The 14,387-nt window shown below is 44.9% G+C and overlaps 1 protein-coding gene across 1 annotated transcript in view; it reads left to right on the forward strand.

The window, feature by feature from the left end:
• Positions 1-14,387, forward strand: part of LOC148032955 (glucose-induced degradation-like protein) — a 70,665-nt gene that overhangs the window by 19,525 nt on the left and 36,753 nt on the right. The window contains exons 2-4 of the mRNA XM_087683645.1: positions 11,662-11,808; positions 11,928-12,001; positions 12,075-12,129. Coding sequence (XP_087539771.1) covers positions 11,662-11,808; positions 11,928-12,001; positions 12,075-12,129 — 276 coding nt within the window. The remainder of the gene's footprint in view (positions 1-11,661; positions 11,809-11,927; positions 12,002-12,074; positions 12,130-14,387) is intronic.

The following is a 14,387-nucleotide window of genomic DNA, read 5'->3' on the forward strand; positions in this document are numbered from 1 at the left end:
TTGTGTTTCAGCAGTTTATTTCAGCACATGTTTATGCTTCCACCGCTGCTCCACTTCTGACAGATGACCCATGCCATACAGATACCTTGTTTGCTAATTTAGGAACAAAGAACAAAGACTGATTTTTCATCTGCATTTCATCCTGAAACAAATGGGCAAACAGAAGCTACAAATAGTACAATTCTGGATATTTTGCGTGCATACACAATTTCAAAACCATAAACATGGGATACACACTTACTGACATCAATTAGTGATGTGTTGAAGTATGATCATTTACAAAATGCCATGGAATAAGAATTGGAGGCTATAGAGTAGAACAACATGTGGATCTTGTTCCCGGGCCTGCTCATTACAAAATTCATCGGAGTGCAATGGGTCTTCAAGACCAAGTATCATAGTGATGGCATGTTGGATAAGCACAAGGCTTGCTTGGTGGCCAAAGGTTTTGCACAAAGACTTGGTGTATGAAGGGATGTCTTCGTCGAATTTGTATGTTCACACTTCAATCGGAAGGGGGCAGTGTTAGCTGGCCGGCCTTATTTTGTTAGTCTGTCATCTCTTGGTTCTGAGCCCTAGTCAGTGTCTGACAGGGAGATTTAGAGAGATTGCTTTCAGCTGAAGAAAGAGAAGGGTAAAAACAAAAACAATGAAGCCAACAAGGCTGAAAACAAGAATAGTCAGCATGCCAAAAAGAGCAATGTGAAAATAGAAAATGTTAATGTAGTCACTCATGATAATGACAATGATGGTGATGTACTTCTAGCTTCTTCTTTGGATACACATGCATTGATTGCAGATTTTGAGGATGACATTCACACTTGGATACTTGATTCAGGTGTGTCCTTTCATGCCACACCATATCATGAGTGGTTCTCTGACTACAATGGTGCAGTACATGGTGTTGTCCACTTGGGGGATAACTATGCATGTAAAATTGCAGGTGTTGGCAGTGTGAAACTGGAATTTCAGCATGGCTCCATGTTTGTTTTGCATAATGTGAGACATGTACCTCAGCTCAAGAAGAGCTTGATCAGCACATGGCAACTAGATGATGAAGGCTATCACACCACCACCTTTGGGGATAGCAAATGGAAAATATGTAAGGGCTCTCGCATTGTTGCCAAGGGGTTCAAAAGTGATACTTTGTATCCTTTGCATGTATCTAGTGTGCATGACCATGTTGTCGCCATAACTGAGCAGCCAAGTGTTTCTTTGTGGCATAGCAGGTTGAGACACATGAGTCAATCTGGAATGAAAGTGCTCTCTCATTTGGGTTACTTACTGTGTTTGAGATATGCTGATTTTGAACAGTGTGATCATTGCATTTATGGTAAATATACTCAAACGTCACACAAAAAATCTTTCTCTAAAATCGTCACCCTTAGAGCTAGTAGATTCGAATGTATGTCAAATGCCAGGGTTATCTTTAGGGGGGAAGAAGTATTTTATTACCTTTGTTGATGATGCCACACGCAAAGTTTGGGTTCATCCAATCCATCGCAAAGATGAGGCCTTGGATAAATTTAAAAAATTCATGGCACTTCAGCAAGACATTAAAATGCCTTCGCTCTAACAATGGTGGGGAATATGTGTCCAAAGCCTTTCAAGACTTTTGTGACAGTAAAGGATTAAGAGGGTGCTTACTACTCCTCATAATCCGCCCCAAAATGGTGTTGTAGAGCGTATGAATCGGACCATTCAAGACAAGGTTCGTACAATGCTGTCACACGCTGCTTTATCCCATGGTTTTTAGGCAGAGGCTGTTATGACAGCCATACACTTGATTAATCAGTCACCAAACAGGTCTTTGGGGGGGAGGGGAGGGGAGTTCCCCAAAAAGCGCGGTCGGGCAAGCCACCTTCGTATGCACACTTGAAAGTGTTTAGCTGTGAGGCATTTGTGCACATACGCAAGGAAGAACGCAACAAACTTGAGCCAAAGTCTTGTAAATGTATTTTCCTAGAATATGGTGATGAAGGTGAAATGGGATATAGATTATGGGATCCCAAGAAAAGAAAAGTAGTATGTAGCAATGATGTCATCTTTCGGGAAGATCGCATGCACAAATAGCTTGAAAGAACATAAGAAGTCAGAAGAGTTGTATTCCGGGAGGATGTATCAATTGGAAAGCAAAGAATGCCCATTAGACAGTAGCAAATACCTGCTGAAAATGTCATTGAAAATGCAGGGAATGATGCTGTAAATGATCAGCAAGATCTTGCCCATGATGTCCCACAAATTCAGCAAGAACATGTGCACCTGGAACAACCTGAACCAGTTATACAGCAAGCTGTTCCTGCAGAACAACAAGCTGTTCCTGCAGAACAACAAGCTGTTAATGCAGATTTACAGGTTGAACAGCCAGCAAATATTGACCATTGGGTCCGTAGGTCAACCAAAGTGCAAAAACAACCAAATCAATGGACATAAAAATAGTAAAAAATGGCAAAAAGCAATGCTATCAGAGATGAAATCTCTCATGAAGAATGGCACTTGGGATTTGGTACCTTTGCCAAAAGGACAAAAAGTGCTACCCTGCAAATGGGTTTACAAAATGAAAGTCACTTCTGGTTCTTTGCCCAAGTACAAGGCACACTTTGTTGCTAAAGGGTATAAGCAAGAACATGGAATTGATTTTGATGAAATCTTTTCTTCGGTAGTCAAATGACTACTCTGCGAACCATCTTGGGCTTGGTTGCATCTGAGGACATGACGATACAGATGGATGTAAAAACCGCCTTTTTACATTGTGATTTGCATGAGGAAATCTATATGCAGCAGCTTGACGGTTTTGTTGCATAGGGAAAAGAGCACATGGTATGTAAACTCAACAAAAGTCTCTATGGGCTGAAGCAGGTACCATGCGAATGGTATCACAAATTTGATACATTCATACAATCTCAGGGATTTCATCGTTCTCAAGTTGATCACTGCTTATATACTAAGTAGGCAGCAGATGGCAGCCTTATTCTCTTAGTATTGTATGTGGATGGCATGCCAATTGTAGGCAAGGATGTTCATTCCTTGGACTCCTTGAAGCAGAGCTTACACAATAGCTTTGATACGAAAGATCTCGGTGAGGCAAATCACATTCTTGGCATGCATATACTCAAAGACAAATCAAAGGGTTTTCTTTATCTGTCACAGTAGGAGTATATTACCAAAGTTCTGCAACGTTTCAATATGGAGGGGGGGAAAGCTATCAATGTACCATTTCCTCCATATGTGAAACTTAGTGCAGATGACAACTCTATATCAGATGATGGGAAGGCTGAAATGGCCAAGATACCCTATGCTTCAGCTATTGGTAGCTTGATGTATGCTATGGTTGCTACACGTCTTGACATTGCATTTGCGGTGGGAGTGGTTAGCAGATACATGGCATATCTGTCAGAGTGCTGCGGTGCGGAAGCGTAGGATTGAGAGAGAGAGAACGCAGAGAGAGAAGAGAGAGAAAGAGACAGTGGAAGATGAAGATCTGCTGTATAAAGTGTGCTGTATACAAAGATATGCAGATATGTACACGGGCGCAGTGCGCTGGACTGCGTGTCTCCACCTCGACGATGCAACCTGCTGTTCACCTCGAAGTCCACTGCAGTTTGCACTGTATTCTCTCAGAAATCTGCGGACAGAGACGGAATCTGTGCGTGCCACCAGTCTGTAATCTGCGAGCAGAAAAGTGCGAGAGACTGCTGAAAAACTCGGCTATAAATAGCCAAAATCTGGGCGCCAGAAAAAGACCTGTCAGCTGCATTAAATACAGCCGTATGACAGGACAGGTCGGATTGCCACGTGGCAGTCCGACTGTGCAGTGCGACTGCACCTGGATAAATCTGTCGGACAGGATCTGATCTGACTGCTAACACCCCCTCTTAGAGCCTAGGCGGGGCAGAAGCCTGAGGGATCTGGAATGTCTTCGAAGTAGAGCCTGGGGAAGTGCCTTCGTAAACAAATCTGCAAGATTGTCCTCCGTCTTGCAGTACTCCACAGTGATGGTCTCATCCAGAAGCTTCTCTCTGATGAAGTGGTACTAAATCTCTATGTGCTTCGTCCGGGCATGAAAAAAAGGATTCCGTGCCAATGCAATGCAACTCTCATTGTCACATTGCAGCAAAGTAGGACGAGTCTGGGGGCAGCCAAGCTCCTCCAATAATCTCCGAAGCCACACAGCCTTACATGTGGTGGAAGACGCGGCCCGATACTCTGCCTCAGTAGACGAAAGGGCTATCGTGGGCTGCTTCTTGCTACTCCATGAGATAACACCTGCACCCAAGGTAAAACAGTAACCTGTAGTAGACCGCCTGTGGTCCACATCACCGGCCCAATCCGAGTCGCTCCAACCTGCAAGTATAAGATCTGAACCATTTGTCCGTGCGGGGTAATGAATCCCTAAATCAGACGTCCCCCTCAAATACCGAAGTATCTGCTGAGCAACCTGCCAATGCACCGTGTGAGGTTCACTCATGAACCCTACCAAGAGCCCAACAACAAAACAAAGATCAACACGAGTGTTGAGGAGCCAAATCAATGATCCAATCAACTGACGATAGCGTGAAGCATTCGCCATGGGAGAAGCTGAATGGGAAGTGGCCTTCCAGTTCGGATCCATAGGAGTAGAAAGGGTCCGACAATCCTCCATCGCAAAAGAAACCAAGAGCTCCTGTACATATCTCTGCTGAGAGATGAAGATCCCCCTCTGAGACTGATAAATCTCATGGCCCAAAAAGAAATGGAGTAGACCCAAGTCCGTCATCTCGAACGTCCGATGTAAAGTTGCCTTCGTCTCTTGGACCTGCCGTGCATGATTACCTGTGACAATCAAATCATCAACATACAACACAAAAAGCACACAACCATCCTCGGAAGTGTGAACATAAAGCTGCGGATCGGCTGTTGAACGCCGATATCCCAACTGTGACTGAAGGAACGAATCAATCTTCTCGTTCCATGCACGCGGAGCCTGCTTGAGGCCATACAAGGCCTTCTTCAACCTGTAGACTTTCCCATCTGAAGATCTAAAGCCAGGAGGCTGCTCGACATAGATCTCCTCCTTCAAATCACCATTGAGGAAGGCGGACTTCACATCCAACTGATAGACAGGCCATCTCCTATGGCCAGCCAAGGCAAGAACAACTCGAATGGTTGGCATACGAGCAGTGGGGGCAAAAGTGTCATGATAATCAATCCCTGGGCGCTGTGCAAAACCTTTAGCAACAAGGCGAGCCTTGTGTTTGTCCAAAGAACCATCGCTAAGGTATTTGGTCTTGAAGACCTATTTGACGCCAATCACCTTCTTATTCGGGGGACGTGGCACGAGTGACCAAGTGCCATTCCCCTCAATAGCCTCCAACTCAGCTTCCATAGCTTTCTTCCATGGTGCGGATTGTAAAGCCTCCTTCACGGAGGTGGGCTCTCGATCCTGCATAACACGGGTCATCAAACAATAGTTAGAGCAAACAAGCTCCGTAGAATGTGCTTGGTGCCTCCGTGACCGCCGCGGACCATCCTGCGGTCCCCACTCCTCAGGAACCCTCTCGATCCCTGAATCATGGAGTGTGTCACGGGCCCATCGAGGAGGAGGCCGAACCTCCCCTTGTCTCTCTCCATCAGCTGAAGACTGTGGAATATCCATCGGTGCTAACTCCTCAGGGGTGACCGGTGGAAAAGTAGACTCTGTGTCAGAAACAGAATCAGAATCAAAAGGCACGGGCTTAAAAGGAACTGTAGCAGGAGTCCAACTCTCCCCTGGATCTCCAAGAACGAGATGCTCGTCACCCGTTGGAATGGCCGGAACCTCCACAAACCGCACATCTCGACTGATGTACACATCCCGCTTGACGGGATCATACAAACGATAGCCTTGGGACTGGGAGTTGTAGCCAACAAATACTTGTCTTCGGGAAGCTGCTTCAAATTTATCACGGCGAGCCTTGGGAATGTGAACATAGGCATCACACCCAAAGACCCTAAAGTAAGAAACATCGGGCTTAGTCCCAAAGTAAGCCTCAAAAGGTGTCATCCCATCAACGGCCGAAGTGGGGGATCGATTAAGGATGTGGACTGCAGTAGCCACAGCCTCCGCCCACAGAAACAGAGGTGTCTGTTGGTGCTCCATCATGGTATGCGCCATCTCAATCACACTGCGGTTCTTCCGTTCAAGAATGCCATTTTCTTGAGGAGTGTTGATATTAGCAAACTCCTAGTGAATACCTTTATTTGCAAAAAAACGAGCAAACTCATTAGAAACAAATTCACCACCCTTGTCGGATTGCAAGGTCTTCAATCTCCGGCCTGATCGGTTCTCCTCAAAGAGAAGCCAATCCTTGAAGTGGGAGAAAGCTTCTGACTTCAATGCCAAGAAATAGGCCCATGTCATCCTGTTGTAGTCATCTACGATTAGCATGAAGTACGAGCTCCCTCGCAAGGACTTGTTCCTCATAGGGCCACAAAGATCCGTAGATACAAGCTCCAGCGGTGAAGTAGACCGCTGCGAAGCTTTGTGGGGAATGGCATCCCTATGCTGCTTCCCACGAATGCAAGAGACACATGGCTGCTGGCTCACCACTATATCCGGCAACCCTCGAACAAGCTGTCCACGCGACGCCCTCCGAAGATAATCATAGTTGAGGTGACCAAACCGAGCATGCCATAACTCTGACTGTGTCTGAGAGGTAAGAAGAAGAGTAGAGAGAGCGGTGGAAGACTTCAATTTATAAATGCCGTTCTCCTCATATCCGGATGATAGAACCTTCCTTGACCCACGATCAAGGACTCGCACCGAATCACTGTCAAACTCCACCAAAAGTCCAAGGGAGCAAATCTTATGAACTGACAGTAGATGATACCCTAAACCTGGTACATGCAAGACCTCTGAGGGATGGGTACCACCACGTCCATCTGGAATAAGCTGCATCTCACCCCGTCCTGCAATAGACATGGAAGAGCTATCTCCAATGAGAATCTGCCCACGTGAGGGTCGCAACTGGGCAACGCCATCTGATGAAGGAGTCATGTGCCGGGAGGCACCACTGTCAACGATCCACTCTCGAGTTTGGGGAGCCGTCATCGCAACATCAGAAGCATTCGGTGTAGAGTCCTCAATGACAGCTAGATGAAGAAATGCAGCTGATGAGGGTGCAGACACCGCTCCAGAATCCTTGGTGTCCTTCTTGTTGGTGTCCTTGTCTTTGTCACGGCAATCCTTCTTCCAATGGCCAGTCTTTCCACAAATATGGCATGTGGATTCTTTGCCCTTGTCCTTGTCCTTCTTTGACTTGTTATCCCCCTTCTTCTTCTTTTGGTCCTTCCCCTTCTTCTGAGAGGCTTGACCTGTCAATGCCTCCGACTTGGAAGCATTCTGTCCCTTGAGTTGTTCCTCTTGGTCCAAGACCATAGGAACCAACTCTTCCCACCGAAGAGTGGACTCTCACCCTGAAGCAATAAGAGCGGAGTAGAAAGTACCGAATCGTGGCGGCAACTGGGACAAGAGTGTGATCACCATGTCTTCGGAGGAAATCGGCTTTCCCGCATTCTGAACCTGCATCTGAAGCTGTCTAAGCTTGTTGATGTACTCCCGCAACGAAGAAGACTCGTTCACGGACAAGGTCCGCATCTGAACCTCCAAAGAAACCCGCTTCATGAGGGTCATCCAGTTATACATCTGATCAAGCTCCAGCCATATCTCTCGAGCCACCGTCAAGTGCTCGATGTGAGCTATCACGGCTGTAGTACAAGACAGAAAAAAAAGGAACGAATCCTGGCATTCAGTTTGTCCCAGTGAGACTGTGCCTTGGCCAACTCCGCACGAGCATCGGAAGAGAGTTTGGACTCATCTCTCATCGAGGGCCAGTCGATTTCCTCCTGTACAAGCTCCGCCAAATCATAGGACTCAAGGATGGCCAACATCATGACGCGCCAGATGCGGTAGTTGTCGCCATCGAGCTTCTGATCTACGGGAAGAGCCGGTAAGACAGGCACCTTCCGGTCCATAATCGTCTGGAATACCAAGTCAATCTGTGTAGACATCTTCACCTGTAATGCCTTCACAAACGCAAAAGCAGCCCCCTCTGACTGTGAAAACGCAGCTTGCTAGGGCTCTTCCACGTCCTGAAACTTCGTCACCCGCCGGAGGCGATGAAAAAAGCAAAACCTGCACTTGAACTCAAACATCCTCCTCGTCAAACAGCAGTAAACAGTAGCAAATCCACCATCTGGACTCCTTTCCTGCGCGCCCACGCTTGCTTCAGCCTTGTTCCGAGGCGCAGCCCTCCTGCCTGCCCTCAAACGCTGAAAACGCAGCCTTGTGTCGCGATAGAAACTCCTCTTTAGGTTGGTTCTGCACTCAGTCAGCCCTTCAACACTGCTCTGATACCATGCCAGAGTGCTGCGGTGCGGAAGCGTAGGACTGCGAGAGAGAGAACGCAGAGAGAAGAGAGAGAAAGAGACAGTGGAAGATGAAGATGTACTGTATAAAGTGTGATGTATACAAAGATATGCAGATATGTAGACAGGCGCAGTGCACTGGACTGCGTGTCTCCACCTCGACGATGCAACCTGCTGTTCACCTCGAAGTCCGCTGCAGTCTGCACACTCTCCTGTCAGAAATCTGCTAACAGAGAAGGAATCTGCGCGTGCCACCAGTCTGTAATCTGCGAGTAGAAAAGTGCGAGAGATTGCTGAAAAACTCGGCTATAAATAGCCAGAATCTGGGCGCCAGAAAAAGACCTGTCAGCTGCATTAAATGCAGCCTTTAATGCAGCCGACTGACATGACAGGTCGGACTGCCACGTGGCAGTCTGACTGTGCAGTCTGACTACACCTGGACAAATCTGTCCGACAGGATCTGATCTGACTGCTAACAATATCTTGGCAAAAAGCATTGGGAAGTAGTGAAGGGTATCATGAGATACCTTAAGGGCACAAAGGATTTGTGTATCTGCTTTGGTAAGTTGAAGTCATCTGTTGTTGGATTCATGGATGTAGACTATGCTGGCCATTTTGACTACAGGAAATCTACTTTAGGATATGTGTTTATGTTCAGAGGAGGAGCAATCTGTTGGATATCTAGGTTGCAAAAGGGTGTTGCACTGTCTACTACAGAGGTAGAATATGTGGCTGCCACAGATGCATGCAAAGAGGCTTTATGGCTTTCATGTCTAGTGAGAGAGCTTGGGATTACATAGGTTCCTATCCTCCACTGTGATAGTCAGAGTGCTATCATGCTAGCACGGAATCCTGTCTTTCATGCAAAGACAAAGCACATACAGGTGAAGTATCACTTCATCAAGGATGTACTTGACAGCAAAAGCATTGAGCTTGTCAAGGTACATACAGATGATAATCTTGCAGACCTTCTCACGAAAGCTCTCTCAGCCGAGCGGTTTACTCTTTGCTACCAGATGATGGGGGTTGGATAGTATATGTGTCTTTCAGCTTTGTACATACATAGACTTAGTTGATTCTTTCCTCTACCTTCAGGCACGTTGCCTTTAGGTGGGAGGTTGTTGGGAATAAAGGGTCACCGTGCCTTTTATTGTGTTCGGGTGTGAATGCACCCTTACACTTTGTACTTTATATTCAAAACCTAAAATGTGGTACTGAAGTCATTGTACCGAACATCAAGTGTTGTGCTCACTCTCTCACTCTCTATTGGTCTCAACTCTTCTCATCTGCACTCTCAGCTCAGCTCATGATAGACTCGTCGTCTACAAAACTGACACCAATTGGCATCCAAAACCCAGCTAGCATAACTTGTCACAACTTTTACCTTTAACAACCATTCCTTCCTCGGGGCCCTTGGTTTGTTACCATGAAATAACTGCCACGTGCATCACATGTGCCTTACCACATTGCACATTTGATTAATTAAATCAATCAAATGTTACTAGTCAAAGCACAACATCAAAAATTTCACATCATTGTGAGAATATTCAACCAGCTGTCCAAGTGTGCTCTGATGAAGAAGATCATAGTGTGGCTTGCTGTGACCCAAAGTGTGGCAATAGCTGGTGGTATCAGGCCTAGAATCAGCAAACATAGATGAAGCTGATGTAGCTAACGGTCGAGGAGATACATGGGAGGCTGGGCGGCTGCTGGGACTGCCGAAGGCAGGTCTGTCCAGCACGAGAACAGGTCATTTGAGAAGACAATGGCGATGATGATGGGCAGCAGGGCGACAGCTGCAGCTGCACAAAACTCAGGTTAGTAGGTGCAGATCAAGTTGCGCTAGGGTGTATGCTGAAAAATGCAGGTTGGGCAGCTCTTCTGACAAGGTGGCAAGTTGGGCAGCAGCCAGCTGCATCAAATCAGCAGATCAGCTCTAGAAGGCAGCACACAAGCCACTCCTATAGGAAGCATCCACGAGGTGTTGGAGAGGTGAAGGTGATCACTAGTAAGTGATGAGAGAGACTAACTGTAGAATGAATGAGATGGATGTGTGGAGTGAAGATGGACGAATGTCCATGCCCTATTTATAGGCACATGAGTCATTGGACTGTCTAGGGTGGCACCTTGGTTGTGTCTTGGGCGGCCCTCATATACTAATCTAAATGGGAATGGAAAGCAAAATAGGAATTAATGTAATACAATGCACTTAGTGACTTTGGTTGCTCAACAAGGCCCTCATTTCTTTGTATGAGTATTCAACATGATTCATTATTTCGTTCTTCTTTTGTGTCTTGGGTTTTTTTTCATCATATTTGCTTTACAAACTTTTTGCTCTTCCTAGTAAACGCAACCATTTCTTCACATGGTATGAAGGCAAATAAAGTTGCAGGAAGTGGCAATACTCCCAAATTCCTTATTCTTCATCATTCTCCCTCCAACCCTCCGTTACAGGCTTGACACATTGGTGTTATGGCTTCTTTTCCAAAGGAGGAATCATGAACCAATAAATATATTTGTTGGTTTTGTAGAAGTGTTTTTACATTCGGAAAGTGATCCAGTATTTTATCTTCTTTCTGCTTGTAAGGAAGGTTACTCGTTACATTATTGGTGTATATGATGAGACTAACTGATCCTGAATTAATGTGTGATGGGCTGACTAGGGAAGCCAACTCTTACCTGTATTAATGTGTGACAGGCTGACTTATCAGATCAATGTGCATATAGGGAAGCCAACTCTTGGCTGTATCCTTAATTTGTGGTGCTTGGGCTGTGTCCAATACCATGTCCATAGTGGTCACAATCAGAGAGTTATAATTAGTTGTAGTCCTTTTTGAAGCAACTCAGGCTAAAAGAGGAAAATGGAAAAAGGACCTTGCCACAATGGCCGGTCATGTAAAAAAGGGGATGGGTGCCCATGGGATTTTAGGGTTTGTATATATAAAGTTCAAAAAGTGAATAAGAGATCATTCTTTGGTGTGTGGCAAAAGGAGTCTTCTTCTTCTTCTCTCCTTCTCACCTTCTTGCTTGTGTATGCTCTTGAGAGAGGGAATGTGAGTGTGAGGGAGTGAGTGTGTTGAGCAGAATGTAACCAAACTTTTTGATGTAAAAAAAAAGCTTACAATATCATGGAATACAAAACCACTTTGGATTTGGGATTGTGCCGACGTTATTTGTAATGTCTGACATAGTGGTTGCAGTAGCAAATGAAAGTGATCTCAATATTCTGTTTATTTCTCTGTCACTGTTTATCTATTGATACCTTTAAACCTCCAGGCTTTCACAGGGACACAAAATGTTTCCAGCTCGCACTCTCGAAAGGATGAAGCTTGGAAAGTCAAAGTACGTCTGCAAGGATGCGACATTCAACGTGGATATCTTTGTGGTAGTATGGAAGCCTTAAATGTCCCTGCAGAAATTCCTGTAAGGACTCTTTGCTTTTTGTTCTTACTCTTAGAACAAGGCTTAAAACCATATTTCATTATTGATTTGTGTCAATATACTAAGGTGGCTCTCCATATTAAAAGAACTCATGCTGGCAGGTTGTAACTTTCTGGGAAGGAGAGATAGTAGATAACAGGAACTATTTCTTTTACACTGGCCAGTGGGAAGCAACGTAAGTAGAAGAGTGTTCTTTGACAGCTTGATATGGAGTGTCTTAGGTTTAACACGTGTTGCTTTTCCTGCAGTCGTGACACTGATGTGCAATACTGGTCACAGTTTCCATCATTTGGGCCACTTCGAGTGAGTAAAACTTTGCTTTCTCTTTAAGTTGGCCTTGTTAGGTCCAGAAACTTAAGCTATACTTCTGCTTGCAAAAAAATTGTTCAAAGCTTTTGGAAAACAGTCTTTGCATTTGCTAGGATTCTGACTGTGCCTTTACTCTGTCTATGCTGACCATATACTTGATGGTAACTGCTTTCTATGCACTGGGTTTTTCTTCACTGAGAACTCCTCTGTACACACTGTTTGGTTGGTTTCTTTCTTTTGTTTTTTTTTTGGGGGGGGGAGGGGGGAGTGTGTAAGTGTCATGTGAATAAAGAGCTTTCATTCACATCATATTGGAAAATACGAAGTACTAAAGGGTATACTAGACAAGCTTGTACTTTCTCTCAACCATTAAAACTTTGACCGATGGAGCCAATCAAAAGGCTGCTGTCAAAGCTTAGTAATCTGTGACCATGCAAACGCAATGAGGTCTATGCAATCAGTTAATTAACTTGCAGAGGCAGGCAGATGACCAAATCATTGACAGATAGGCAGACAGCAGTAGCAGAGTCAGACCTGCTGCTGTTGGACCTACCATTGCCAACCTGACCACGAATCAGGTTGCACCAGGTTCAGCCAGCTGGTTAGTCAGATTAGGTAGCAGTTGGCTTGTTTCAAGTTCCAAACCCTGTTTATAAGCTGCCCAAATTTGGCTGGATATTGTAGACAGCATCCCAGCTTGTACACGCCTTTTATGATTCTTCAACATAGTTCTGGCAGTAACAAACGTTCAATAGCTACAGTTTTAGCAGAACCTTTTCTCTGCCTATATTTACTATGTATTTGGTTTGTTTATCGATGAGTCTTGTCTAGGCAGCAGAAGTTTCTGCACCACCTGCTTCTTAAACGAGTTATTGAAAGCACAATTGATTTTTTTGGAGTCTATTGATGTCAAAGAAAGGATTCAGGAAAGAGATTCTTTGTATACAGACTCTGTGGGAAGGTAAAGTACCACCTGGATAAAGATATACTATGTACATGACATTGTTGAACGTGAATGCAGTTCCTCTCAACTAAGGCTTCTATTCAAAGGGAAGCATAGTAATCCAACAAGGAGTTAGCATGCTATGCTAACTCCTTGTTAACACATAGAGAAGCATACTAATTCAACAAGGAGTTACCACATATAGCATGCATAGCTATATGTGCAGCGATTTTATTATCCTGGGGAAGGTTGGGGGATGACCAGGTCCTGCCAGCTGGTTGGGCCCTCATCAGCTTCCAGTTGGGCGGCCTCAGAGCCTGAGCATAGTGCCAAGTTTTGGGCTAGAGAATATAGACAGTGTGCATCCCAGCTTGTGCGTTTCTGCCTTTCATGACTCTATTGAGCTTGCTACCTTCCAGATTCTGGATCCCCTGCTGTTCTAGACCAGCCCTACAGCCCTTGGATCATTGAACATGTAGATATGCCTAGAGTCTCTGGGTCCATGCTTTTGTACTTGAGCAGCTACGGTTCGAGCTTTTCCATTCTCTTTTACACCTTTTGTGAGTTTGGTTTTGCTGTTTTCTGTTGATCCCTCTCAAGTGTTATATAGTGATTCATCAGTGCAGGTCTGCTCCCCTCATGAGACTCTCAGTAGCTGTTGCCCTGCATACATATGTTTTTAACTCCTGTAATAGTAATAGAAAAGCAATCTTACTGTCTAATGTGCTCTAAGAGGTATACCTGAATTATTTACAAGCCCGATATTGAAACATCCTACAAGTTGATGTTTGGAAACTAAAGGGCCTGAACCAAAAGAACACAACACACTTTCTCACTCACAATGGTAGATTCAAGAAAATCTCACCTCACTGGAGGAAAAATGGCACCCAATGCTGAGATACAATGAGAGTACACCAAGAGAAACTAAATCATCTATGAGATATCCTAGTATCCACATCAGCTACCCAATATCAATTTCTTTTTAGATCATTCGGAGGGTTTCAATCAAGTCTTGATTTAATGGTTTACTAGTGAACACTTATCTATATGCTTAGTAGTTCCCCTTGCACCTCATTGTTCTTATAGGCAGGGTAAAATGACTTGCTGTTGAGACCCTGGGGAATAGCAATGACTTAGATATGCTGAATGTAAATAACAACTCTTAAACAACATTCTTGTTGTGATTGTTGGCCTAGGCGTCAAGTAATTGTCATCTGCTCACGAACATTAATGGCTATATGCTTTGTGTAGGCATGGAATAGTGGGTTCTGCGTGATGGCCAAAACTCTTTGGCTGCAAGTGTAGGTAC

This window comes from Lygodium microphyllum, chromosome 8 (assembly GCF_053477565.2).
Source record: "Lygodium microphyllum isolate KBCC chromosome 8, Lygodium_microphyllum_v1.1.10, whole genome shotgun sequence".
In the NCBI taxonomy this organism is placed as follows: domain Eukaryota; kingdom Viridiplantae; phylum Streptophyta; class Polypodiopsida; order Schizaeales; family Lygodiaceae; genus Lygodium; species Lygodium microphyllum.